Consider the following 24303-nt stretch of genomic DNA (forward strand, 5'->3'; position numbering starts at 1 on the left):
TTCAATTAGAGCTAGTATTAGATACACCACCCACACCCCGTCCCTCGGCGGCCCGAAGGAGAACGACACGCCTTCTTCAAGCCGTCTCATGCTCGTGACCGTGATTCGAAGGCGCCCGAGGTGCTTTATTGTGCGGCGATCTACTAACCCTGCCAAGTCCCTCCCTCTGGAGCAGCGAGCCAATTATGCTGCTCCACCTGAGCCGGCCAAACTTGGCTTTTGGCAGGACCGGGAAACTAACCCTGGTCCCCGGTGTGCAACTGCAGCAAACTGCAACCACAAGTCTGCTACATCTTAGCCTGTTGCGCCACCGCAGCCCCCTTACAGTGCTCTTTTGAATGAACCTTCTGAGAATGTTGGAAACACAAGCATTCGTGCATAGAGAGATTAGAACAATTCTCTGCTATCATCTGCTTTCAGTTACTCAGTAATCGACGGGTACCTGACACAATCTCCCAGCTGGAGCTCTGTGAGCTATTGCACTGGCTGTCTGAAGCCACCATCGTCACCGTGTACACCTCGCCGCACTCCATGTCCGCTATCTCACAGTTGTTATGGTCGGAGGAGCAGCCTACAACATGACTACTGTTGGACTCAGCCACTGCAGTGTAGGAGGTGGCCCCATCGGCACTGTACCACTCCAACAGCGCCGAGTTGTTGGAGCAGTCCAGGCGGGCCATGCAAATCTCAGGAGTGCAAGGGACTGGTTTTCAGAAGAGAAGAACATCAGTGATGACAATTAGTTACAAGTAGTATTCTTGTTAGGAGGCAGACTTTGTTCAAGAGGCTTAAAATGTACTTCATCTACTTTTTTTGTTTTATTCATTTGTTTGCAAAGCCAATACTGCCTTCAGGAATGTGAATTCTTTGTGAAATTTACTAAGGCTGCTAGAAATTACCATGAAGTTTGTGGACAAAATGCAAGTTGTTGATTTTAGAAGTCTGTGTGCTAAATAAAATTAGCATGGCCACAAAATAAAGTTATTCAGCAGTTGAGAATAATGGACCCTATGTAATTGTTTGTGCTTGCTGGTACCTGTCTGAAACTCCACAAAGACTCCTGGGAGGCTGGCGCAGGTCGCTCCCATGGCCACCACGTGGACTGTGTAGGCCGCGCCACAGGTGAGATTGGCAAGGGTGCAGGGGGGCTCAGCGCTCTCACAGCTGGAGTTTACCCCACTGCTGCTATGAGCTGTGACTCTGTATGACAGTGCCCCCTGGCTGCCGTTCCAGGACACTGCAGCGGTGTTGTCAGCACAGTCTAGGTCCACCGCCAGATCGGACGGGGCACACGGCACTGTGGGAGGAGAAGAGGATAAGACACAGGCTCAGCTTGGAATGGACAGATAGAATTTATTAATCCCTAAAAGTACCATGCACAATAATACCTAAAAATGCCCTTGTTTTAAAAGGTGAAAAACTAAAGGTCTGCTAATAGTCCTCTTCAGCATGAGAGTGCAATGCTGGAGGTATACCAAAATAATCTAAACGATGAGTAGAAGGGTCTGACCCTCAGGAGGACTGATTTCCCGACACAGTGCCCCCACATCGCCACGGTCCCCCTCTCCCAGCAGTGGGCCGAGCTCTCACCTGTGATCAGACTGGCAGAGGCGAAGCTGGGAGTGGAGCTGCAGTTCTGGTTGGAGGCAGTGACCGACACCGTGTACGTCTGACCACAGGTGAGGCTGGCGATACTGCACTGGCTGTCCAACGACATGCAGGTCTGCGTCTCCCCATCTGCCGCACGAACGGTGGCGGTATAGAAACTGGATCCGTTGCTCACAGCCCACCTCACCACGTTGATATTGGAGATGCAGTCAACTTCACTGCTTACAGCAGTTGGTGCACAGGGGTCTGTGGGCGGAAAGTAAGGAATCAATATTTTAAGCATAGCTGACACTGACATTCTTTAATTTTCTACACCTTATCATCACCCTAAAAATCAGTAACGTGGATGGAAATAGCAATCCAATGAATTGCAGTTCCAGGTTTTCCTATAAGCAGCTCAACGCATGAAATCAATTGGCAGGGGGGCTTCCTCTCATGGCAATAATTCTGCAAAAGGAGGGCTTCCATCCCTGAAAAGTCATGTGTTTAAGCAGCACATTTTTCCAGCTTATTTAGAAGAACAAATTGTCTCCACTTCAATTGGAATTTAAAATGCCCAATTGTAATTTAAGGCCCTGCCCATCATTGCACTGTCCATCTTTGATTCGGGAGGGCTGCCCAAAGCACTGGTCTTGCCGCATCATGTGCACCACTAGAAGCCCTGTATGATGTCACAACTATGTGTGACCTGGCAGTGGTGGGATTGGGTGTTGGCTGTCGTACCTGTTTCTATGAGGACTGGCGCACTTGGCTCGCTCCTGCACCCCTGGCCTTTAGCAGCAACGGTGAGGCTGTACGTCTGGCCGCAGGTCACCTCGGAGAAGTGAGCCTCGGTGGTGTTTGTGCTCAGCTCCATCCTGGACCCGTCGGCGCTCTCTGCTACAACGATGTAGAGGTCCGCCCCGGCACTGGCATTCCATGTGAGCGATACCACTTTCAGGTCGCAGTCAAATGTGGGCACCAGGTTCTGAGGTACGCAGGGCGCTGTAGACAACATTGAGTCATTTAAGACCGCAGGCTCCAGTGAAAGTTGTGAAATGGAGGGTGTGTCCATAAAAGCAGTACAGCAGATTTTTTCAGTCGCACATTTTTCATTGTTAGTAGTAGTCACAATAGTAGTACTGTAAAAGTTTAAAGAACTCCCACTCCCTCACATTCTATACCCCACGCTTCACATTGTTTAAAAAGGGGAAAGACAAGCTGACACACAGCATGAGACATTTACCTGTGTGAATGGTGGTGACATTGCTTATGGGGCTGCTGCATATGCTTCTCTGGGCGAGCACGTGGACGGTGTAGACGTCGCCACAGTGCAAGTCGTGCCAGCTGCATTCCGTGCCATTGGTGGTGCACATGTGGGTATGCCTGTCCTGGCCGACTGCTACTGCCATGTAGGACTCTGCCCCATCGCTTGCTGCCCAGTTCACTGAACCCTGGGTGGCCAAACAATCAATGTAGGTCTGCAGGTACTGGGGCTTGCATGGAGCTAAGGAGGGAGGCAAGCAGGGGGTCTTAAGGTAAGGTAATACCAGGTGGCATACAGGGCAGGAATTTACAAAATTCAGACAATCGTTCCAGAGTAGCTCACAATATAGTATACACAATCCACAAATTTTGAAGTTCATTACAAGTGTTTGAAGAAGACTGGCATATCTGAAAAAAGGCTGACATATCCATTCTAGCCAAGTCAGTTGGTCTTTCTTCTAGGGCTGGTGATCATGCACTAAATACCCGATGGCTGTGAATGTATTGGGAGAGAGACAGGACGTTGTGTTTGTCTGTCGAACCAGTGTGGAGAGGCACAGGGGGACACAACTACATTTGTCTACATTACTGTTTGTGATGCATACCATAGTGTACCAAACGTTACTGGACAACTATATCATGTTGAATTGTACTGGTTAATGACAGTGTAAAAGAATAGAAGTATAGGCTACGGAATGTGGTTGGGTGGAACCTACCTGTTCTGAACTCGATTGGGTTGCTCTGGGGACTTTCGCAGTGGTCATCCTGGGAGACCACACTGATGGTGTAGGTCTGACCGCAGAGTAGCTCCTCTTCCAAGGTGTTCTCAGTGGTGTTGAAAGCCTTGATGTAGCCGAGGTCTCCCACAGCAGACACGGTATAGGCCAATGCCCCCTCTGCCTCGTCCCAATCAAGTTCCAGCTCCCCTGGGCTGCAGATTCCTTGAGCAATCACATGCTCGGGCCTACATGGTTCTGTGGTTGCAAAGGGACGATGGCATCTCATCAAAATACCAGACTCACTTTTCACTGTCCCACAACTCAAGATGCAAGATGCTTTCTCAATTGGCCGCCTAGAGCTTATTGTGTCCAAGCTGAGACAATTTAGTAGGGTTTTAATAGGTATATACCATACAATAGTATAGCAGTAATTTTGATTGGTTGAAAAGGTGTAAGGTGGAGAGTGCCATATGGCACTCTTGGGACTGAAAGGGTTAATGGAAATTATGAAAATAACCTAGATGAACTATTTGGGGAGCAGTGCATTGGTCTGCAGGTAAAATGAGAGTTGGTTGAGGCCGGGGGAGAGGAGGGGGTTACCTGTGACGGCGCTCACAGAGTCGCTGACTTCACTGTGACACATGCCGGTTTGCGCAGTGACGGTGAAGGTGTAGGTCTCCCCGCAGGTGAGGTTTGAGAAGAGGCAGGTGTCGCCGGTGGAATTGCAGTCCTCTGCGTGCACACCGGCGCTCGTCACGGCACAAGCTGTGTAGAGCTCTACCCCCTCCTGCTGCGTCCAGGTGAGGACGGCGGTACGACTGCCGCACTGAAGATCCACCGCCACATTCAGAGGAGTGCATGGCCCTGCAGTGTGAGAGAGTGCAGGGGTCAGAGGTCGCTCGGCCAAGGAGGAATGAGGCTTCGCTCAATGCCAAATGGTTACCAATATTCAAGCTGTCGACTTGACTTACATACAGTATAATAAGTACCTAATAAAGTGCACAGAGTGTATGTATAATGATAATATAATTGTGATAATAATAATAATATTGTATGTATACAGTGCTTTTATTTTACAGTAAAAATCTCAAAGTTCTTTATCAGGGCATTTTGGTCTGCATTATTCAGTACTTAAATAGCAAACCCTGGGAGAAATTTCCTGTAAAGAACTGACAAATACATCAAGCTTCAAGGTCACATTCATAGATGAAAAGAAAATGCAATGTTGAATGGGACACCAACAAGAGATCCCAATTACAGGCAGGGAGAGATTGGAATCAGTTGGAAGATGAACCATGAATAGTCAAACAGGTTCAGTTCCTTATGCAACATTCAATAATTACACCAACTCTGGATAAAAAGACAGATAGTCTGTGTTGAAATGACTGGTTTCACAGCTCCACTCACTGGTCTGGAAGGTGACCCCAGTGGGGGTGGTGATCTGGCATTCCTGATTGGTGGAGGTTAGAGTAAGGTTGTAGGTCTCTCCGCAGCTGAGCACGGTGACGTTGCAGTGGTTATCCGGGGTGGTGCAGGAGGCCTGGTGACCGCCAATGCCCACCACTGTCGCTGTGTAGGATTCGGCCCCCTCACTGAAGTCCCAGGAGAGCATTGCCATCTCAGCCTCACAGTCCACCTTGGCATCCACATTGTCTGACACACAGGGGGCTGGGGAAGGTGGGAGTCATGTTATCAGGACATGCTTAGTTTTAGGGCTTTTGAGGCTAATCACTTGATCCTGTCAAAACAGCAAATTCATCTAAAGTCATCTTCATCTATGCTATGTATTGGCATTGCTTGCAAAAGGATGCCTGATGAGGACACACCCACCACATGCATTACATAATCTACCACACCTCAGTCAGTGTCATGCACCTGTTCGTTTCTTTTTCGTTTTGGATTATTTTTGAAAAAGTTCTCATCCAGCACTCATAACAGGGATGACATGGTTCAAATGCAGGTCTTGAGAATTCCATTTTTGCGCAAGCATTTATTCTCAAGCCAGCGTAGGAACATTCAATGGTCTCTCAAGTGAACTCAAAATGGGCACAATGCATTTTGAAATGTTAGAGCTCCTTATACACCTAAATGTGTCATCATGAAACCGTGGCCAGAGGATTTTTTTGGATGCTCACTTGAGGTCAAGATGATGCTGTCGCTGTCAGAGCTGTTGTAGACCTGTCCGATGGCTCGGACATAGACTTGGTAGACAGTGCCGCAGTCCAGGCCAGTCGCGCTGCACGATGTCGTTGCTGTGCTGCAGGAGGTCCAACCTCCATTTCGCCCTTCCAATATGGCCATGTATCCAACAGCCACCTCACTCTGCTCCCAAGACACCAGTCCATCCCCGCTCTCGCACTGAATTCTGGCTTGCACATTCTCAGGAGGACAGGGTTCTGAAAATGCAAAACATGGTGTGTGAAGCTCATATGCTGAGTAGGATGTTGATGGTGCTTCCTGAGCACAACACTGGAGCCATCCATCAATAACAGATTGTTGGCTTGTTTTCAACAGTGTAGCTGTTGCGGCTTTTGCTATGCAGTAATTAGTTAGCCGCTCAGTTTGTATAACTAAGCAGCGTCAGCCTGCATAAATAAACAGCCAAGAGCTACATTGCATGCAAACCTATATGTAATTTAAAATTTCATAGCTAGCCAGGACCTTTACCTAGGATCATGGTTTGCCAATTGCCACCCATGCTGCCTTGCTAAAGGTTTAATACTGCTTTGATAATAACCTCTGGCCGCTGGTGATGTGACTTACCTGTACTGAAGTGAAATGTGTCAGAAGTGACGGTGTCATTGCAGGCCTCATTGTGTGCAGTGACGGTGATGTTGTAGACTTGCCCACACACCATACCACGCATGACGCAGTTGGTGTCGGTGGTGTTGCAGGTAATGGTAAGACCCTGGTTGGTGATAGCGTCTGCAGTGTAGGACGTGGCGCCCTTGGTGTCATCCCAGGACAGTTGGCCGATGGACAGGGTGTAGTGGATATATAAGTTCTGGGGCACGCAGGGTTCTGTACCCAGAGATTAAGAGTTAGCATTCCTATCAACCTAGCCCTTTTCACTTTTAACCATTGGTTCAATTAATTTGTATCTTCACCTTTGAATGACAAATTAATCAAATTGCTTACATTTATTTCTTGGAATGTAATGTTAAACAGCAACGTTTATTATGCATTTTTAAGGGACTTGTGAAGAGGATAAAATTAATTAAAAGTAATTAATTAAAATTAATTAAAAGTAAGAAGAAATTAGTTTAGACTGCAAGGGAGGGAATATAGAGAAACTGGTCATATTAAGTCACCTCCTTCAAACTGTTTATTTATTGTTTTGGTTGTTTTACATCTTGCCGATTGATATAGCATAAGAGAGTCCCCTCTCAAACTAACCCAAGACATTGGTTAGTCTGTGAGTCATCATTGAGGTCTAGCCAGCTAGTCAGTTTTAGCAGTCCCACAACAGTTTAATGAATTGTCAAGCTATTGAGTTTGTGCATAACATACAATTCCTTGGAGGCCTAACAGGCTCAGAATTGTACAAATGTGGTCTTTTGTGTTCATAATGAATTGGGTGTTCGACCTCATTCATCTCCAGTGTTGGGTTTCATCTTTCAAAGTAACTCTATCTCACTCTAGGGACTCTACTCTCTATTCTCACTTCTGGTATTTCATCTCAGTCATGTTGGGGGCTAATGGCCAGCTGTCCAGCAGTAATTATTTGTGTCAAAGTGTCAATCTATGAAATCCCATTACTTTTCCCACACATGGTTTTACTGCAGATGCGGACCTAAAAATAGCTCTCTATGAACAACTCAAAAGCTGCTGTCAGAATGACCTAAATTGTTAGCACTATCACAACAATAGATGAAGATAACTAATCATGGTCTTTACTCTCAACCTTAGTTAGTTGAATGTGCTGTTTTCCGCTGGGTTGGAAAGAAAGACTGCGCTCATGCCAACCCTTCTTGAATAAAACTGTACACTCCGGTTCTAGAGGTAGAATACCTGCATGCATAGTCACACATTGCTGTGTCTCCTTATTACATGTTGGTCGTCATGCACTTGGTCCACTCACCAGTAATCAGCTGGCTTGCCATTTCCGCAGTGCTGTTGCAGGTCTCTCCCTCCGCCCGTACAGCCACTGAGTACTGCTCCCCGCAAGCCAGGCCTCTCATCACGCAGTTGGTGTTGTTGGTATCACAGGTGACGGCTTCTCCGGACCGGGTCTGTGCCACAGCAGTGTAAGACAGGGCACCGGCGCTGTTATGCCAGGACAGTATGGCGCTCTGGTCCAAGCAGTCCATGTCGGCCTCGATGTTGCTGGGCAAGCACGGCGCTGCGAAGCAATCAAACAACCCTCAAATGTCAAACCACACTTACTGTCTCTGTTTGTGTGTGTGTGCAGTTTACCAAGATGCATACTGCAAAATAATACACCGGTCAAAGTAGTATACTGGTACCAGATGATCAGGTGATAGGCACCTGCATTTTACAACGTGATAAGAAATATGCTTGTAGCATTTCCACTCAAACTGCACAAAGAGTTGACACTTTGTGTTTTTGTAAATATCACTTCTACAAAATGTGCTTGAAACATGACAATACAGTATAATCCTGGCCCGAGTGTTGCATCAACCACTTGATTCATTGTTTTCAGATGAAAATGTTGCTTAAATAAGATCAAGAATCCATGCTAAGGTATTCACTTTGAATGATGGTGACAGTGAATTAATCCTACAAAAATTGTGGTTCTGAAGTATTTTTGCTTTCAGTTTCATATTTGATATTATTTCTACCTGTCCGTGGTGGTGTCTGAATCTGTCTTGATTCACGCACCTGTGGAGGTCCTGGAGACAGGGCTCGCGGGGCTGGTACACAGGGAGTCGGAAGCCTCCACAGTCACACGGAACGTCTCACCGCACCGAAGAGCCGTTACATTGCACCTGCTGCCCACGCTCTGGCAGTTGGTGCTGAGCCCGTTACTGTCCTCCAGTGTCACAGTGTAGTGCTCAGCCCCATCACTTTCCAACCAGGACACTGTCATGGTGTTTGACCCACAGTCCACCTCGGTCAAAACGTTCCCCGGCGTGCACGGCACTGCAAGAAGTACAGATTGAGATATACATGCGTGACATAAAGAAACACATAAAGGGCTTGTGTGATCACCATGAAGGCTGGCTATGCCTTATAGTCACCAGTTTGAGCTAGTTTGATTATGTCATCAGCTGACTGGCCAAGAATCAACCACATCCCACCAGGGGTAGGCTGGGTTCATGGGGTTACCCCTGAATGAAGTGGCAGGTTAGCAGTTTTTGTCAGTGAGAGATACACCTCTCCTATCTCATGTAGTACTGTGTGGCCTGTAAGATGTGATCTAGTCAGTGACTCTCAAGCTGGGGAACAGTACTTTAGCAGTTCTGTTGCTGTGCATGTGGCATAGAGAAGTGCAGCTTACATAGTAAAAAAATGTATAATAATAGTAAACCAAATGACACAATAAATATATATTTCATTGGGGTGGGGATTAGTGGTGAACAGAGCCCGGACTGTCCTCCAGATGGTCAGCGCAGCTGAAAATGTGAAAGACTTACCCGTGGAGAAGGTGACAGGCTGGGTGGGGGCGCTGGAGCAAGTGCTATCCTCGGCCGTCATGTTAACAGTGTAGCTCTGCCCACAGTGCAGGCCGGTGAGGTCACAGCTGCCCCCAGCAGACGTACAGGTGGCTGCATGGCCGTCGCTGCCTGTGGCCTCCACGGAGTACAGCGCTCCTCCCTCACTGGTGTTCCATGTCATCGTCACCACGCTGTCCGCACAGCTGGTGCTGCTCATCAGATTTTGTGGCATGCAAGGCGCTACAGGAATATTTCAACAAAATTACCAGTTGAAAACTAAATAAAAATTAAGCAACTTACAGTTAGTTAGACTAAGCAGGAGACAATCCCCCCTGGAGCAATGTGGGGTTAAGGACCTTGCCCAATGGCCCAAGAGCTGTGCGGATGTTATCGTGGCTACAGCAGGGATCGAACCAATGGTCCCAGTCATGTACCTTAATCACTTTACTTAACTTTGGTTAAGTAAAGTGGAACCACTTTACTTAACCAACCAACCAACTTTGGAACCATGAATTATTGCTGTTTTCTTGAATTTATTCTTGATGTGCACAACAAATTCTATATTATGTATATTAAACAAGCAACTGTATTTCCAATTGAATTTCTTTCTTTTTGGTCCATGGTTTGTGCACCTGTTTTGATAGAGGAACTCATGCTGGCAGAGCTGTTGCAGGTGCGTCCCATGGCCACCACTGTCACTGTGTAGGTCCCTGCACATGGCAGGTCAGTGACCTCACAGGCACTGTCCTCTGAGGTGCAGGAGTAGGTATGCCCATCCATCCCATGCAGCTCAGCACTGTAGCGCACCGCCCCCTCACTGGGGGCCCAGGAAATGCTGGCAGTGTTGTTGCTGCAGCTCACGTTGGCCTGAATATTCTGTGGCGGGCAGGGGGCTGTGAGAGGCAGGAGACGGAGTGTTAGACAGCGGAGGAGTACTGAGCCTGAGGGAGGTTGTCTGCCTTGGTCACAGCCTTACCTATCATTCTGCATTGCCTGTCTTTAAGCCTCTCCTGTCGTTCTGCCTCATCTGTCTTAGAGTCTCTCCATTCTCTATCTTACTTGTTTCTGTGTCTATGCTGTCTTAGAGCCTCTCTATTCTCCGTGTCTTACCTGTTTCTGTTTCTATGCTGTCTTAGAGCCTCTCCATTCTCTGTGTCTTACCTGTTTCTGTTTCTATGCTGTCTTAGAGCCTCTCCATTCTCTGTGTCTTACCTGTTTCTGTTTATATGCTGTCTTAGAGCCTCACCTGTCTCAGAGCCTCTCAAGTGTGTGTGGCTCACCTGTCTCGGAGGGGAGGGTGTTACTCTGGGAGATGTTGCAGTGCCCGTCGCATGCGGTCAGGCTGAAGGTGTACAGCTGGCCACAGTTCAGTCCCGTCACCCTGCAGCTTGTCCCACTGGAGCCGCAGTGCTGGACCCCGCCCGCACCGTCCGCTGCCATCACGCTGTAGTGGCTTGCCCCGGCCGCCTCCGCCCACATCACCGAGGCTGATTCTGAGAGGCAGTCCATCTCCACCTCGGCAAGGTGTGGAACGCAGGGGGCTGTGCAGGGACAGGACAAAATGTTCTCAATCTAAGCCACCCTCATCTGTGCTTTTTAAAAAAAAACGTTTTCCCTTTTAATTCATAGTTTAAAAAATAAATCATACTGAAGGAACTATAAGCAGGCCATACACTGTTGTCTCCAGTATAAGCTTCATAAACAAGTGTGTATGTTCCTCCCTTTCAAGAACAAATGCGGTCGGTTGCCAAATGGCCCCAGGGTGAGGGTTTCCTGACCTGTCCTGATGGTGTACACCTCACTCGGGGGTCCAGAACAGCCGTCCGCACAGCTAGTGACAGTCACATTGTATTCCGTACCACACTGGAGGCTGTGGATATCGCAGCTGGAGTTTGTGGTGCTGCATTTATGGGAACGACCAAGATGGTCCACAGCTGTGGCATTGAATGTCATCTCAATGGAGATCACAATGATTATCTTAAAGGTGATCTTTATGGTCAAATTCCCTTGGTTGGAGCAGTCTGCAGTCGCAGCGATAGCGGTGGGTGGGCAGGGCGCTGGGAGACAGAAAAAGAGATTTATGGGTCGCATCTCACTCTACTCACAGATGAGTTGAAATTGGCCTGAATACAACCTTTTTCCTTAAATTTGGGATTGAATTCAAGCAAGCATTTCACCTTTAACTTAAACTCAGAATTTTGTCTCACCAACATGAACGTGCCATGCTGTGTTTGCTAAGCAAAAGAAGGACACTGACAATAATTTCTGATTAATTATTAAGGACAGTTGTTTTCTGGGTCCAGGCTTTCTGTTTGGGAATTACCTGTGGAGACAACACCAGCCAGGCTGCCGGAGCTGTTGCATTTGTCATCGCAGGCTGTCACTGTGACATTGTACTTCTGGCCGCATGGCAGGCCAGGGAAGTTGCAGGTTGCGTTGGCCGTGTTACATGTCACGACATCCCCAGCACTGCCTTCTGCCACCACACGGTAGTGTAACGCTCCTCTGCTCGTTTGCCAGGCAACACTCAAATTGCCGGCCTCACATTCCAGGTTGGTGTCAAGAGCTTGGGGAATGCAGGGTGCTGGAGATGGGTACAAACAGGAATCAGGCATCTTATCACCCGAACTCACCTTCATCAGTGCACTGAACACAACGGTCCAACTCAATGCAAATGTTTACTGAGAACACCCGCAACAGTGAAGGCAACACTGACCAGACTACAGAATGACAAGCAACTTTTCCTGGCATTAGGCAGTTGTGTGGGTAATTTCACGTTTACCAGTTCTCAGGGTGTAGATCTCGCTGTCGGCCCCGTTGCAGTCGTCATCCATGCCTGTGACCCACACTGCATACTCCCAGCCACACTCCAGGCCTGCGATGTCACAGGACAGGCCGCTGCTGTTGCACGTCCTCCGGTGCCCATCGCTGGCCTCGGCCGTCACCACATACTTCACCGCGCCCGCGGCGGCGGCCCAGGATACAGTCGCCGTGTCGGAGTCACACGAGGAACGCACATCCAGCCTGGTGGGCACGCAGGGAGCTGCGGGGTGGGTCACACACGATATGGCAGTCAGGTACCTCTTCGAAGCAGATTGTGTGAGGGTAGTTTGGTAGTGGGCGTTGGGTTGTGTGGGGGACAGTGATTGTGCAGTGAAGGTGCTGTAGAAGGTTTCGAGGAGAGTGGGTGGGTCGATAATGGTGGGCTGTTGGGAAGTGTGGGGAACAATGGTTCGGTAGTAGGCAATAGGGTATTGGGTAGTGTGGGGGACAGTGATTGTGTAGAAGGTGCTGGGGTGTTGGTTAGTGTGGGGGACAGTAGTTGGATAGAAGTTGCTGGGGTGTTGCGAAGTGTGGGGGGGAAGTTTTTGGGTAAGTGGGACAATCTTTGGTAGTAGGAGCTGTGACATGTGAGGGAGACAGTACCTGTATTCACTGCTATCCAGGTTCCAGGATTGCTGGAGCAGTTGACGCCTGTCCCCACAATGCTGACCCTGTACCTCTGGCCGCAGTTCAGGGCAGAGACGTTACAGGATGAGCCGCTGCTGGTGCAGGACACATAGTCCCCGGTGTTGAGGGCTTCAGCTGAGACATTGTACAAGAGCGTGCCATTCCCTGGTGTCCAGGAGATCAGCGCCGAGTTGGAGCTGCAGTCCAGAGATGACTGCATCTGCGAGTGTGGGCAGGGTCCTGCAAACAGCAGTATGGAGATGCAGCAATGAATCCAGAACTGTGAGATCAGCCCACGAACACTAAATCCTGAATGATAAGAATAGTCCACTAACAAATTTCATCAGGGACAATGATATCAGCTCATCATGCATATAGTACAGGACCATCGATCACTGGTGATTGATGTGCTGCCCCCAACACCACACCACACATGAAGCTTTCTGAGATTATTATTCTCATCATCCAGCATAGAGGGATCAACACACCAGTACAATGTGATAGGTTCCCAGTTTTACTATTTCTAGCTTTATCAGTATCACAAATATATATACACGCATCCTTGCCAAATAACTCAGCCAGAGTCTCCCACGGAGAGACCACTCTCCTCTTCCCAACTCTTTGTTATGTATGACTGTATTGTACTTAAGCACACCACACACACTAGTTGGGTAGAGATACTCTCTGAACAGACTGCCCGAATGCTCTGTGTTTGTCTCATGTATTAACCCTGAATTCTCTTAAGAGAAGTTGTCCACCTGTTCTTCATCATCCTGCATTCATTCCACGGAGAAGGAAAAATCCTAACAAATGTTATTATGCAGTCGCCCAAAAGTGGACCATGATTGCCGTTGCACACCTGTGGAAATGTTGACAGGCTCGCTCGCAAAAGTAGCACAACTGTCATGCATTGCCACGATGATGATTGAGTAGTCCTGCCCACACCGCAAGTCGTTCAGGGTACACAGGGTGTCTGTGTTGTTGCAGGAAGTGCTGTGTCCACGGTTGCCCTCTGCCCTCACTGTATACATGGTGGCACCCTGTGCTGAGTCCCATGAGACCAGCGCAATGTTTGTGTCACAGTAGTAAGTGGTCGTCACATGCGTTGGGGCACAGGGAGCTAAGAAAAAGAAAAGTATTATTATTATTATTGTAAAAAATATCTTAAAGCACAATTCTTACCTGAGGACCAGTACCTCCGGTGCCTATTGTCTGGTTGGCGGTTTTACTTTAAGCATTTATTTTAAACTCAAATGTTTAAGAAAAGTGGAAGGAGGACAGTATTGCATGTACAGTGTCTACATTTTAAGATTAAATGCTCAATAGCTTCAGCTCTGACCATTCTAGTGTTAATGCATTCAATATTAGATATACCAACAGAGTAATTAATTGGCATTAATACAAAATAATTTGTTACATTTATGTGCTGCCATAATAGGCAGTTGCTGTTTTTTGTCATTTTACTTTTACAGGGGTGTCACCTGTGAGCACATCCTGGGGGGGACTGACATCACTCCTGCATTGGTTGGTCAAACCCATGACGCTGAAGGTGTATGTCTGCCCACAGCTCAGGTTTGAGAAAGTGCAGCTGTCATCGCTGGAGTTGTAGGTATGGGTGACACCGCGCCGGTCTACCGCTGAGACACTGTACATCTGCCCCATGCCATTTCCGGCCCACGACACCTCTGCCTTGTTACTGCTGCAGTTCAGGGTCACCACCGGGGTCTGGGGCGGGCAGGGTGCTGTGGGGAGGGACAGTGGTCATCCAAAATGGTGGGGAGCAGGCCCAAAACAGGAGAGATGTCAATAATTTCCAGTTAGGTTAACGGTCAAGATTTTTTTCTGTCAAATAAAATCTAAATAAAATGTCCGTAACATTTACTGCAGCGACCAATCAAGATTCTTTATAGTGTCCAATTTCTTTTCAGTAATTTGAAATGTCTCTCAAATCTCTAGGTTAGTCAGAAGACCTTACCGTGTTTCTACATTAACTGCTTACACAGGGGGAAGGGGTGTGGGGAGAAAAGCAAAATCTGGCTGTCAGACTGCTGGTTATCATTGTTCAGGAGTCGATTGAGACCTTCAGACACCAGGCGAGTGGAATCTCTGACCAGTCACTTATATTAAATCAGTCATTTAACCATCAGGTGGAAGGGAACCAGATTTGCATATGCCACCTTAGCTCATTTCCCATAACAACCTTGCAAGTTGCTCTGGGTAAATTGCTAAATGTAAGCGTACCTGACTGGACCTGGTAGTCGGACCCCTGTATAACGCTGCAGTTGACAGAAGAGGTGGTGACAGTGATGTTGTAGGTCTCGCCGCACCGCAGGTCTATGATGGAGCAGGACGTGCTGGAGGAGTTGCAGGAGGCACGGTAACCGTCACTTCCTATGGCCAGTGCTGTGTACGAATCCGAACCTGGGCTCTCCCGCCACTGCACAGCCAGCTCGTTGGTATTGCAGTCCAAATTTGCCATTACATCCTCAGGGAGACAGGGGGCTGGGTGGGCGGAAGGCGAGAGGAAACACAGTCTTATTACTGTCAAGGTTACTGTACTAAAACGGTAAAAAACAGTATACCATAAAATAAGGACAAAATAAAATCAAAAGTAATGTCAGTTAAAGCTGACTCCTAAAAGTCATTTTTTTACAATTTAACCATTTGTGGATACTGTTGTTGTTATTCACTGAATGAATACATTAACTTTATGTAAGTTGTTCTAGAAAAGCTGAAAGGCTAAATGGATGCATTGTAAACTTGGTACCTGAGTCAAACTCAATGGTGGAGTTCTGGGTGCTGTTGCAGTCGTTAGTGAAGGAGGTGAGAGTAGCTGAGTATCGGTGCCCGCAATCCAGCTTCACCCAGCAGGAGGTGCTGTTGGAGGTACAGGTGCCTCTGTGCCCATGATGCCCTACTGCTTCAACCATGTAGCTCACTCCAACGGCACCCATGGTCGGTTGCCAGGATATAGTGCCTCTGTTGGAGCCGCAGTCCACCCGGGCCGCCTGGATGGTCGGTGGGCAAGGAGCTGCATACGCAAAGCGGGAGGTCAAGAAGACACAACAACCTTCAATGTGCATGGACGCAGTTTCTTCATGACTGACAACAAGGCCACATTGCTCTACCAGATGGTCAGCTCCTTCCTTCTTTTCAGCTTCCTTACTACAGGAAGTTCCAGCTGACAACAGGCAATTCTGCTGCACCTTATGAAGATCGATGTACAAGGATAGAATTGTCCTATTGTCAACGATCATGTTCCCTTTATAAGTATTATAGAATTCGAACAGTTCTGTGTCCATAATAAAGACACTAAAGTTTTGATGATAAGAATATGGAATTGACCCGTTAGAAAATCTATGGGGACCTCGGGGCGGGGCAGGGCAGACTCCGAGGGCATGGGGCATACCTGTGTTCATCTCCAATGGTTCACTGAGGCTGCTCTCGCAGGTGGCGTCTTGGGCAGCCACCCAGAAGGTGTAGTGCTCTCCACACTGCAGGCCTGGGAAAGAGTAGGAGGTGCCCCTCACAGGGTAAGTGGTGTTGGCTCCGCCCCATTTCCAGGAGTACAGTGTGTATGAGACACCCACCCCAAGGCTGGCATTCCATGAGAGCGAGAAGGTGTTGGTGTCGCAGGATGTTACTCCCTCCAGGTTCGTGGGGGGGCAGATGGCTGGTGGGTGGTAGGGGTGAAGGAATGAGATAATGAGTACACACCTTTTGATTGACCTTTGACTGATTGATTGGAATAAAATAATTATAAGACTGGATACGGTTGATTGGAGGTGTGTAAGAGCTGTTCCTTTCACCTTCCTTTAGGCTAGTACCAAGGTTTTAAAAAAAGCAGGTAGCCAGTGAAATGAGATGTGTGATGTTAGCATGCTTGGGAAGAGTGTAGAGAAGCTATAATATGTATTAGAATAGGAGCTGTGCAAAGTAGGATGTGAGGGGCAGATTCAATGTTGCAACATTGTCTTTGGTGAATGTGGGGCATGTATGATTTATTTTGCACTAAGGGCCTCTGATGTAATTCTCATCTCATGAATGAAACAGGACTACTGTGCACAGTTGAGACTGGCATAGTAAGGATTTGACAAGACAAGGGTATGTTACTACACCCAGCTCTCACCTGATCCCAGGACTAGGTCTGCACTAGGCTCGCTCAGACAGCCCCTCTCCATGGCCGCCACAGTGACAGAGTAGGCCTCCCCGCAGTGTAGGTCATCGAAGGAGCAGCTTGTGAAATTGGAATCGCAGGTGTGGGTGTGTCCATCCGCAGCTGTAGCGGTGGCTAAATAACTCTCTGCCTGTTGTAATGGATCCCAGGAAACTTGGGCAATGTTACCGTCACACTCTAGAGTCACCCCCACAATGTTGGGTGGACAAGGGCCTACATGGGAGAGAGAGAAAGAGAAGGTAAGGGCGAGAGAAGGTGGGAAGGAGTTGAGAGAGTAGAAGGCAAGGAGGTGACACAGAATAAGGGTAGGGGAAGGGAGATATTACAATTAAGTCAACATCTTCATTGTAATAAAGAACTTATGGGTATACCTGCGGTGAAGATGAAGGCGCTACTCTGGAGTCCGCCGCAGGTCTCAGAGTAGGCGGTGACGGTGATGTCGTAGGTCTGCCCGCACTGCATCCCTTGCAGGTGACAGCTGGTGTCGATGGTTCTGCAGGACCTGACGTCCCCACTCCTCCCCATGGCAGTGGCGTTGTAGGCCACCGCACCCTCACTGCCATCCCATGTCACCAGGGCCGTGCTGTTGGCGCACACCAACGAGGCGCTCACGTTCTGGGGTGCACAGGGGGCTGGGGGGAGACATCACTTATCAGCATTCTCTGTTCCCCAAGAACACATCACAGAACTGCTAAAGGACAAAGATTTCCCAGGAAAGCCGAAAACACATTTTTAGATATTGCACTTTCAATAAAAATAACAAGCGTAATCTGGTCACAAAACAGGGCGGTAGGGTAGCCTAGTGGTAAGTTGCTTGAGTGGTGAAATTAAGTCGGGCCCCTAAACAAAAAAGGATGAAATCTACCCTTGGGTCCTTGACCCTTCATCCAAAAACTGCTCCAGGGGCTTTACTCCTGTTCTCTCTTGTGCTCTCTACTTACAATTGTTCTCTCTGGAATTTCTCCTAAGGCATCCTTGAAAAAGTAAAACATGTTCTCAGTGGACATCCCTTGGTTAAATAAAAGGATTAAAGGAGGTCATCTTGCTGCTATATAAAGGTTGCGAGAATGTCCCATGTCCTGAAGATTTCTGTAGCCCTGTTGTATTTCCAGCTTCCATTTCCAGCCTGTGCTATTTATGACTCCGCCAGCGCGCGGCTGTGGAACTACAGCAGTACAGAGTGAAGAGCCAGTGGTTAAAATGTGTTTAGAACCGTACACGCGTGTGGGAAGCAGTGGAGCGCTCTTACCTGTGTTGAGCCCGTAGGCGAAGCTCAGACTGCTGTTGCAGTGGGCGGCCTGGGCACAGACGCTTACGTTGTAGACATGGCCACATTGCAGGTTGCTGAAGGAGCAGCTGGTCTGAGCTGTACTGCAGGAGTAGGTGTGATCGCCACCCTCCATGGTGGTCTGGAATGTCTCCCGCCCCAGGCTGTCGTCCCAGGAGATAGTGGCCATGTTGGTGCTGCAGTCGTACGAAGGGGTGACCACAGCAGGGGCACAGGGCACTGTAATATGAAAAAATCGGATCATGACATCATATCAACAATTAATATATCTTAAGGCTGTTAGAGATAAACTATATGAAATCAATTTTAAGTAAGAAGTATTTATTCAAATACTTATATCTTATAAGGTGTATAATATTTATTTTCAATTATGACATTTTTTTTGGCATTGCTTTATTTTACAGCCTGCTAATGACATAGTACTTACAGGATAAATATACTTGATAAATATTTTGATTTCAGAGGTAAGTACTATGAAATGGGCTGTAAAATGTACTTACATATGCTATTTCCTACTACTTACTCTTAGTACTTACTACTGAAATCAAAGTACTTACCTCATAATTACACTAGCTGTATACTTATCCAGTAAGTACTATGCAACTAAATGGGCTGTAAAATAAAGCATAGTCCATTTTTTAAGATCACAAGAGTGCCCCCCCTGTGGCCATACCTGTGATGATATCCACTCCTGAGCTGGGTCCGCTGCCACACTGGTCACCCCTCGCCGTGGCGACTGCAGTGTAGGTCTGGCCACACTGCAGGCCTGTGAGCTGGCAGGTGGCATTGGCGGAGCTGCACCAGGCCTCGTGGCCCAGGGTGGATGTGGCGTTGACGACGACCTCTGTCACATTGCTTCCCGTCGTCCAAGCCAGTGAGGCCACATTGGTGTGGCAGTCTAGCGAGCTCCTGGTGATCTGTGGTGGGCATGGTGCTGTCGAGGGGTACGAGTGTGGGAGGTTATCAAACGTGCAGTGAACTGTCTTTACCCCTGCAGCCAGAGGGCTGTTCCTTTCGCAGCTGCCACACTTGTGGTTCTGAATGTAATCAAGTTTTATTTTAAGTTTTGGTTCAAAGGCAGAGCCAGGACAAAAGTGTCCTCACTGTAGCTTGTATTGTTGTACAGCTGCTGCATTTCTCTTGTATAATGTCTTATTTCCAGCTTGGCTCCTCTCTATTCCACTATCTCTCTCTAACAGAAAGCCACAGTCTGTCAGGTCTTATCTTGACTGCAATATTTAGAAAATACATTATATTACTAAAAATACATAAGTCACTTATAAATTATCTCCTTGTCTGTACGTAAGTGTAATTCTATACCTGTCTGTAAGGCTGTGCTGGTCATCCAGGTGCTGTTGCAGGTCCCATCCTCAGCCAGAACGGTAATATTATACATATCACCGCATGCCAGCTGGCTGAGCTGGCAGGAGCTTCCTGTGGTTTGGCAGGTTTTGGGCCCGCCCCTCCCCTGCGCCACCACAGTGTACCCAGTTGCACCCGCACTGGCATCCCAGGATACTGTTACCTCATCCGAGCTGCAGTGCAGCCGGGTTGCCACGTTCTCTGGATCACAGGGTGCTGGTGGAGGGTGCAAGAGCAGAGTCCGTCAGCCTCAACCCGGAGTGACATGCTCAACTCGGCCCCCCTATCTACTCCAGACAATCAAAATGGAGGCCTACCTGTCACCAGAGAGACAGCGGGGCCAGCTGTGCTGTTGCAGGTGCTGTCGCAGGCAACGACACTGATGTTGTAGCGCTGAGCGCATCTCAGGCCTCCGAAGGAGCAAGTGAGATTTGCCGTGTCGCAAGTCTCGGAGTAGCCGTCTGGGCCGGTCACCGTGGCCATGTAGGAGCTGGCCCCAGTAGAGCTATCCCAGGAAGCCAGCAGGGTGTCTGTGCCGCATTGTTGGTCCCCACGAACATTCAACGGAGCACACGGCCCTGAGGAAGCAACAGCAGAAGCATGGTTATGTTACAACCATCCTGTGACCTAAAGAATGCCGGGCACCATGAAACAGTCACCAATCTACAAAAACCGAGGTCTCTTTTTTTAAGCAGTGCGAGTTAGAAGTGATTTCCTGTCACATATGCTATTGTTGTGTCATTCTGACCAGGCCTCTCGCGCTCACCTGTCTGGACAGATTGTGCTGCACTCTCAGGACCAGTGCAGTTGTGATTAGAGGCTGTGACGGTCAGATTGTACCATTGCCCACACAGCAGGTCAGTGATGCGGCAGCTGGTGTCTGTAGAGCTGCAGGAATGCATGCTGCCACCAGACGCCCTAATCATGGCAGTGTAGTTCAGTGGGACTGCAGCTGAGTCCCAGCTGACCGCAAGGACGTTGTTGTCACAGTAGAGGTGCTTTGACACATTCATAGGGGCACATGGTGCTGAAATAGCAGAATTGAAGAGGCATAAAAAAGGAGCCAAGATGGGAGGTGCAGGAATTATACACTAGTGCATGCGCCACTGTTAAATATATGTTCAAATTCAGATGATAAACCACCCCATCAATATAGGGACCTGTCAGATGTAGCAGTGATTTTTTATGATTTAAAAAATATATATTTTAAATATTTGGAGCTCTCTAGCACCACCATGTGTTTCACTGAGCCAAATATTTATGGCTGGTCACAAAGCGATTCTAATGATTTTGTGCAAAACAGTTCAGGGTTTTTATGCTTATTTCAGTAAGGACATGCCCACCCATAGGTTCATTGGCATATTCTTGGCCATCTTTGGATTGCAAATTTAGTGCAAATGTGTTCACTTGTAGGATCAGCATTCTGTTAAGAGTTGGAAAATCTGGCGGAAAATCTACCTGTTTGCAGCATTAAAGGTGCACTGGCTGGGCTCTCGCAGACACCGTCACTGGCTGTGACAGTGAAGGCGTACTCCTGGCCGCAGTGGAGGCCCGTCACCGGGCAGGAGGTGGAGCGGGCGTTACAGGTGTGCGTGTGCCTGTCCGCCGCCATCGCTGTCACAGAGTAGCTCAGGGCGTTGGGGCTGGGAGACCAGGAAATGGAGGCTGTGTTGCTGGTGCAGTCCACCCAGCCGTTCAAACCAGATGGAGCACAAGACACTGTGGGGGCACAGAGAAACTGGTCACCCATTTCCCTTCAGCGTCCCATTCTCTCAACCTTGACCCAGGCACACGACTCTGCTTATATAGGACAAATGCAGAAGGCTCAAGGAGACAATTGCAGAGTTTGCACCAAACATTCCAACCAGTGAATCCCTGCTCCAATCTGCCCCATACACTACACTTGCCTTGTCCCAGCCATTTCCCAAACCCCCCTGTACACCACCTTGCCCCTTTCCACTCTACCTATTTGCAGCTGCACCGTCTGGCTCTGAGGGCTGGTGCAGTTGTCGTTCACTGCCACCACGCCCACTGTGTACACCTCCCCACAGAGCAGACCGCTGAGGTCGCAGGCCGTGTCGTTTGTGGAGCACTCGGTCCTGTGCCCGCTGTCGCTCACGGCAATGGCGGTGTAATACTGGGCCCCCCTGCTCGCCTCCCAGCGGGCGACAGCGCTGTCCGCACAGCTCCGCTCTGTGGTCACGTTGGTGGGCACACACGGCGCTGCACACACACAGATAGACCCATGTTCAGCGATGTTCAGAGGTTTTCAAAGGTTTCCACAGAAAAACATAATTACCACAAATTAAAACTTCAATATTAAACAGACAAACAAGACGGTCAGCTTGGTCCTTCCATCCTTTCTAAAACTACAGTAGTTTCAGGCTAGTTTCACAGAATCTTCTGGTAATAAATTGCAGTTATTAATATTCATGAGGAGGCATTGTATTGGCAGTGTTACTGGCTAACAGTATTCCCAGGCCAGCAAGTGTAATATCAGTGTAGCACAAAATATTACCGAAGCCTACCTGAAACCATAAAACACATCATACTGCTAACATTCATATTAAAGGTTAAAGCATTATAACCTTGGATGAACTGATAAAACAGATTCTTTGGCTTAGCTTTTGTGTACAGTTATGGCAGAAGAACATCATATGGCAGAAGAAGCAGTATAACTTTATACCTTCCTGGATGACCACATCTCTACTGGGCATGCTCAGACAGCTCCCATTGACAGACAGGACCGTCACAGTGTAGGACCTGCCGCAGTCCAGACTGCTGATGCTGCAGCTCATATCTGTCGAGTTGCACACAGTTGTCTCCCCATCCCTTGTGGACACTGTGGTGGTGTAGTTCAGCCCCGGGACTGACACGTCCCAGTCCACGGTTAGCTCCCCTGTTCCACAGTTCACATTGGTCGTAACGTTCTCAGGCCCGCATGGAACTGAAAAGAGCCAGGTACATTTTGAATTAATCAAAGTGTGACCCACCAGGATGGTGAAAATCCAAAACCAGAAGAGATCTCTTTAAAGGTCTTGCTTTGCACTTATACATTAACTTTTGTTTTGCCATTTATCATTGAAGTGATAAAAAAAAATATTCTTTGTAAGTGCTTAAAGTGATTACAGCCCATAAAGCTCACAAAGCATATGTGTTGAAGAGTAATAGTGACCATATACACCTTGTACAAGTTGTATGCCATTTCTCTGTCCACACAGTATGTACATTGGGAGCGAGGCTTTAATGAGACATGTAGAATTGCAGAACTGTTGAAGGTGTATGGAGGAATGTTGAATTGGGGTGAAGCTGTAGTGAGGACTGTGTGAGTGAAATAAAGCCAGTGATGGATGTCAGGTTGGAGGGTAGCTGCTTTACCGGAGTCCATCCAGATGGGCGCAGAATTCAGGCTGTTACATGTGCCGTCATGGTGCTGCACGCTGACGGCGTACAGCACGCCACACTTCAGATCAGTGACGACGCAGCTGTCGAGTGCGGTGTCGCAGATGAGCATGCTGCCGCTGGGGTCCTGCATGATGGCCGTGTAGGAGCCTATGTTCAGGTGGTTCTGCCACACAATCTGGGCCTGGTTCCCCGAACAGTTCAGGATTGCCTCCACGTGGTCAGGAGGACACGGCGCTGAAAAACACAATGCCGTGAGCTGAGAATTAGAGAGCTTCTATCTGAGAGTTTTGAAATATTGAGCATTGAAGTTTCAAAAGTGAATGGGCTCCAAGCAGATACAAATTTTAAAAAAATATATATATATATTCACACGTATTTTGTGCCCTATAAACAACATATTTATCACAATAACTCATTTTTTCAAACATGTTAGAACCTTCTCATTCTCAGCTCAATGCACAGCCTCTAGTTCTGCTGTATTCTAATACACAGGTGTCAAACTCCAGTCCTGGGGGGCCGCAGTGTCTGCTGGTTTTTCCAGGTTGTTCTCAGTTGTCCTGTAGTTCATTCACGTCATTGATTGGCTAAAGAATGCACATAACTTCTTCTCAAGGACTTAAAGACAGCTGAAGGAAACTAAAAACCTGCAGACACTGCGCTAACCTCCGGGAATTCAGTTCGACACCCCTGCCCTAATGCATTAAAGCCATTCTTTGCGAGACAGAATAATGATGTTTACTGCTCTTCCTATCCTCTCTTACTGAGGTTCCTACCTAGGTCTGATCTACCAGCAAAACAAAAACTGTAGAAAAAGAAAGAACATTATCAAAAATCTCTTTGTACACTGTTCTTGTCTCTGCTCAGTTGAGGTCATTCCTCCACACCTCCAGCGGCGGGAGGCATACCTGTCTCCAAGGTGACGCGGGCACTCTCGGAGCTGTTGCACCTCAAGTTGGTGGCGATGACCGAGCCGTTGTAGGTCTGGCCGCATCGCAGGCCCTGTATCTGACACTGCGTGTCCATGGACGTGCAGCTGCGCACCGTGCCGTCGGCGTGAGCAGCCGTGGCGATGTAGAACACCGCGCCTGCACTGGCCACCCAGTCTATGTAGGCAGTGTCGGGGCCGCAGTCCCTGATAGCCGTCACATTCTCAGGTGCGCAGGGCACTGGAACAGAAGCAGACGGTACCGGTTGCATTTGATGTTTTACATTACATTATGCTCATTTTGCAGATGTACAATAAAGTGAAAACCATTACCAGGGTTTGCTGAAAACCCTTGAGGGAAGTACGGTTCAATGTGCTCAAGTGATCACAGATGAAATTTTGAAAGCTTGTAGATTAATCAGATAAACTGGCCAAGAAGTAGCAATAATAGAGTGTAGCACAGTTCTGGCAGGCCACAAGAGTCAAGCTCTGGCTGAATAATGTTC

The 24303-nt window shown here is 48.1% G+C and overlaps 1 protein-coding gene across 1 annotated transcript in view; it reads right to left on the reverse strand.

Annotated features, from left to right (window-relative positions):
• Positions 1 to 24303, reverse strand: part of LOC133128907 (uncharacterized) — a 39365-nt gene that overhangs the window by 10127 nt on the left and 4935 nt on the right. Inside the window, exons 8-43 of the mRNA XM_061242713.1 lie at positions 23778 to 24038; positions 22846 to 23106; positions 22154 to 22414; positions 21433 to 21690; positions 20926 to 21186; positions 20234 to 20494; positions 19785 to 20045; positions 19426 to 19683; positions 18779 to 19039; positions 18067 to 18324; positions 17189 to 17449; positions 16770 to 17030; positions 16050 to 16142; positions 15408 to 15671; positions 14882 to 15142; positions 14122 to 14382; positions 13500 to 13760; positions 12617 to 12880; positions 11973 to 12233; positions 11514 to 11774; positions 10969 to 11247; positions 10471 to 10731; positions 9823 to 10083; positions 9170 to 9430; positions 8415 to 8675; positions 7654 to 7914; positions 6336 to 6593; positions 5708 to 5968; positions 4980 to 5240; positions 4173 to 4436; positions 3570 to 3827; positions 2834 to 3094; positions 2332 to 2592; positions 1591 to 1854; positions 1037 to 1297; positions 443 to 703 (exon numbers count right to left, since the gene is read on the reverse strand). Coding sequence (XP_061098697.1) covers positions 443 to 703; positions 1037 to 1297; positions 1591 to 1854; positions 2332 to 2592; positions 2834 to 3094; positions 3570 to 3827; positions 4173 to 4436; positions 4980 to 5240; positions 5708 to 5968; positions 6336 to 6593; positions 7654 to 7914; positions 8415 to 8675; positions 9170 to 9430; positions 9823 to 10083; positions 10471 to 10731; positions 10969 to 11247; positions 11514 to 11774; positions 11973 to 12233; positions 12617 to 12880; positions 13500 to 13760; positions 14122 to 14382; positions 14882 to 15142; positions 15408 to 15671; positions 16050 to 16142; positions 16770 to 17030; positions 17189 to 17449; positions 18067 to 18324; positions 18779 to 19039; positions 19426 to 19683; positions 19785 to 20045; positions 20234 to 20494; positions 20926 to 21186; positions 21433 to 21690; positions 22154 to 22414; positions 22846 to 23106; positions 23778 to 24038 — 9243 coding nt within the window. The remainder of the gene's footprint in view (positions 1 to 442; positions 704 to 1036; positions 1298 to 1590; positions 1855 to 2331; positions 2593 to 2833; positions 3095 to 3569; positions 3828 to 4172; positions 4437 to 4979; positions 5241 to 5707; positions 5969 to 6335; positions 6594 to 7653; positions 7915 to 8414; positions 8676 to 9169; positions 9431 to 9822; positions 10084 to 10470; positions 10732 to 10968; positions 11248 to 11513; positions 11775 to 11972; positions 12234 to 12616; positions 12881 to 13499; positions 13761 to 14121; positions 14383 to 14881; positions 15143 to 15407; positions 15672 to 16049; positions 16143 to 16769; positions 17031 to 17188; positions 17450 to 18066; positions 18325 to 18778; positions 19040 to 19425; positions 19684 to 19784; positions 20046 to 20233; positions 20495 to 20925; positions 21187 to 21432; positions 21691 to 22153; positions 22415 to 22845; positions 23107 to 23777; positions 24039 to 24303) is intronic.

This window comes from Conger conger, chromosome 5, assembly GCF_963514075.1.
Source record: "Conger conger chromosome 5, fConCon1.1, whole genome shotgun sequence".
In the NCBI taxonomy this organism is placed as follows: domain Eukaryota; kingdom Metazoa; phylum Chordata; class Actinopteri; order Anguilliformes; family Congridae; genus Conger; species Conger conger.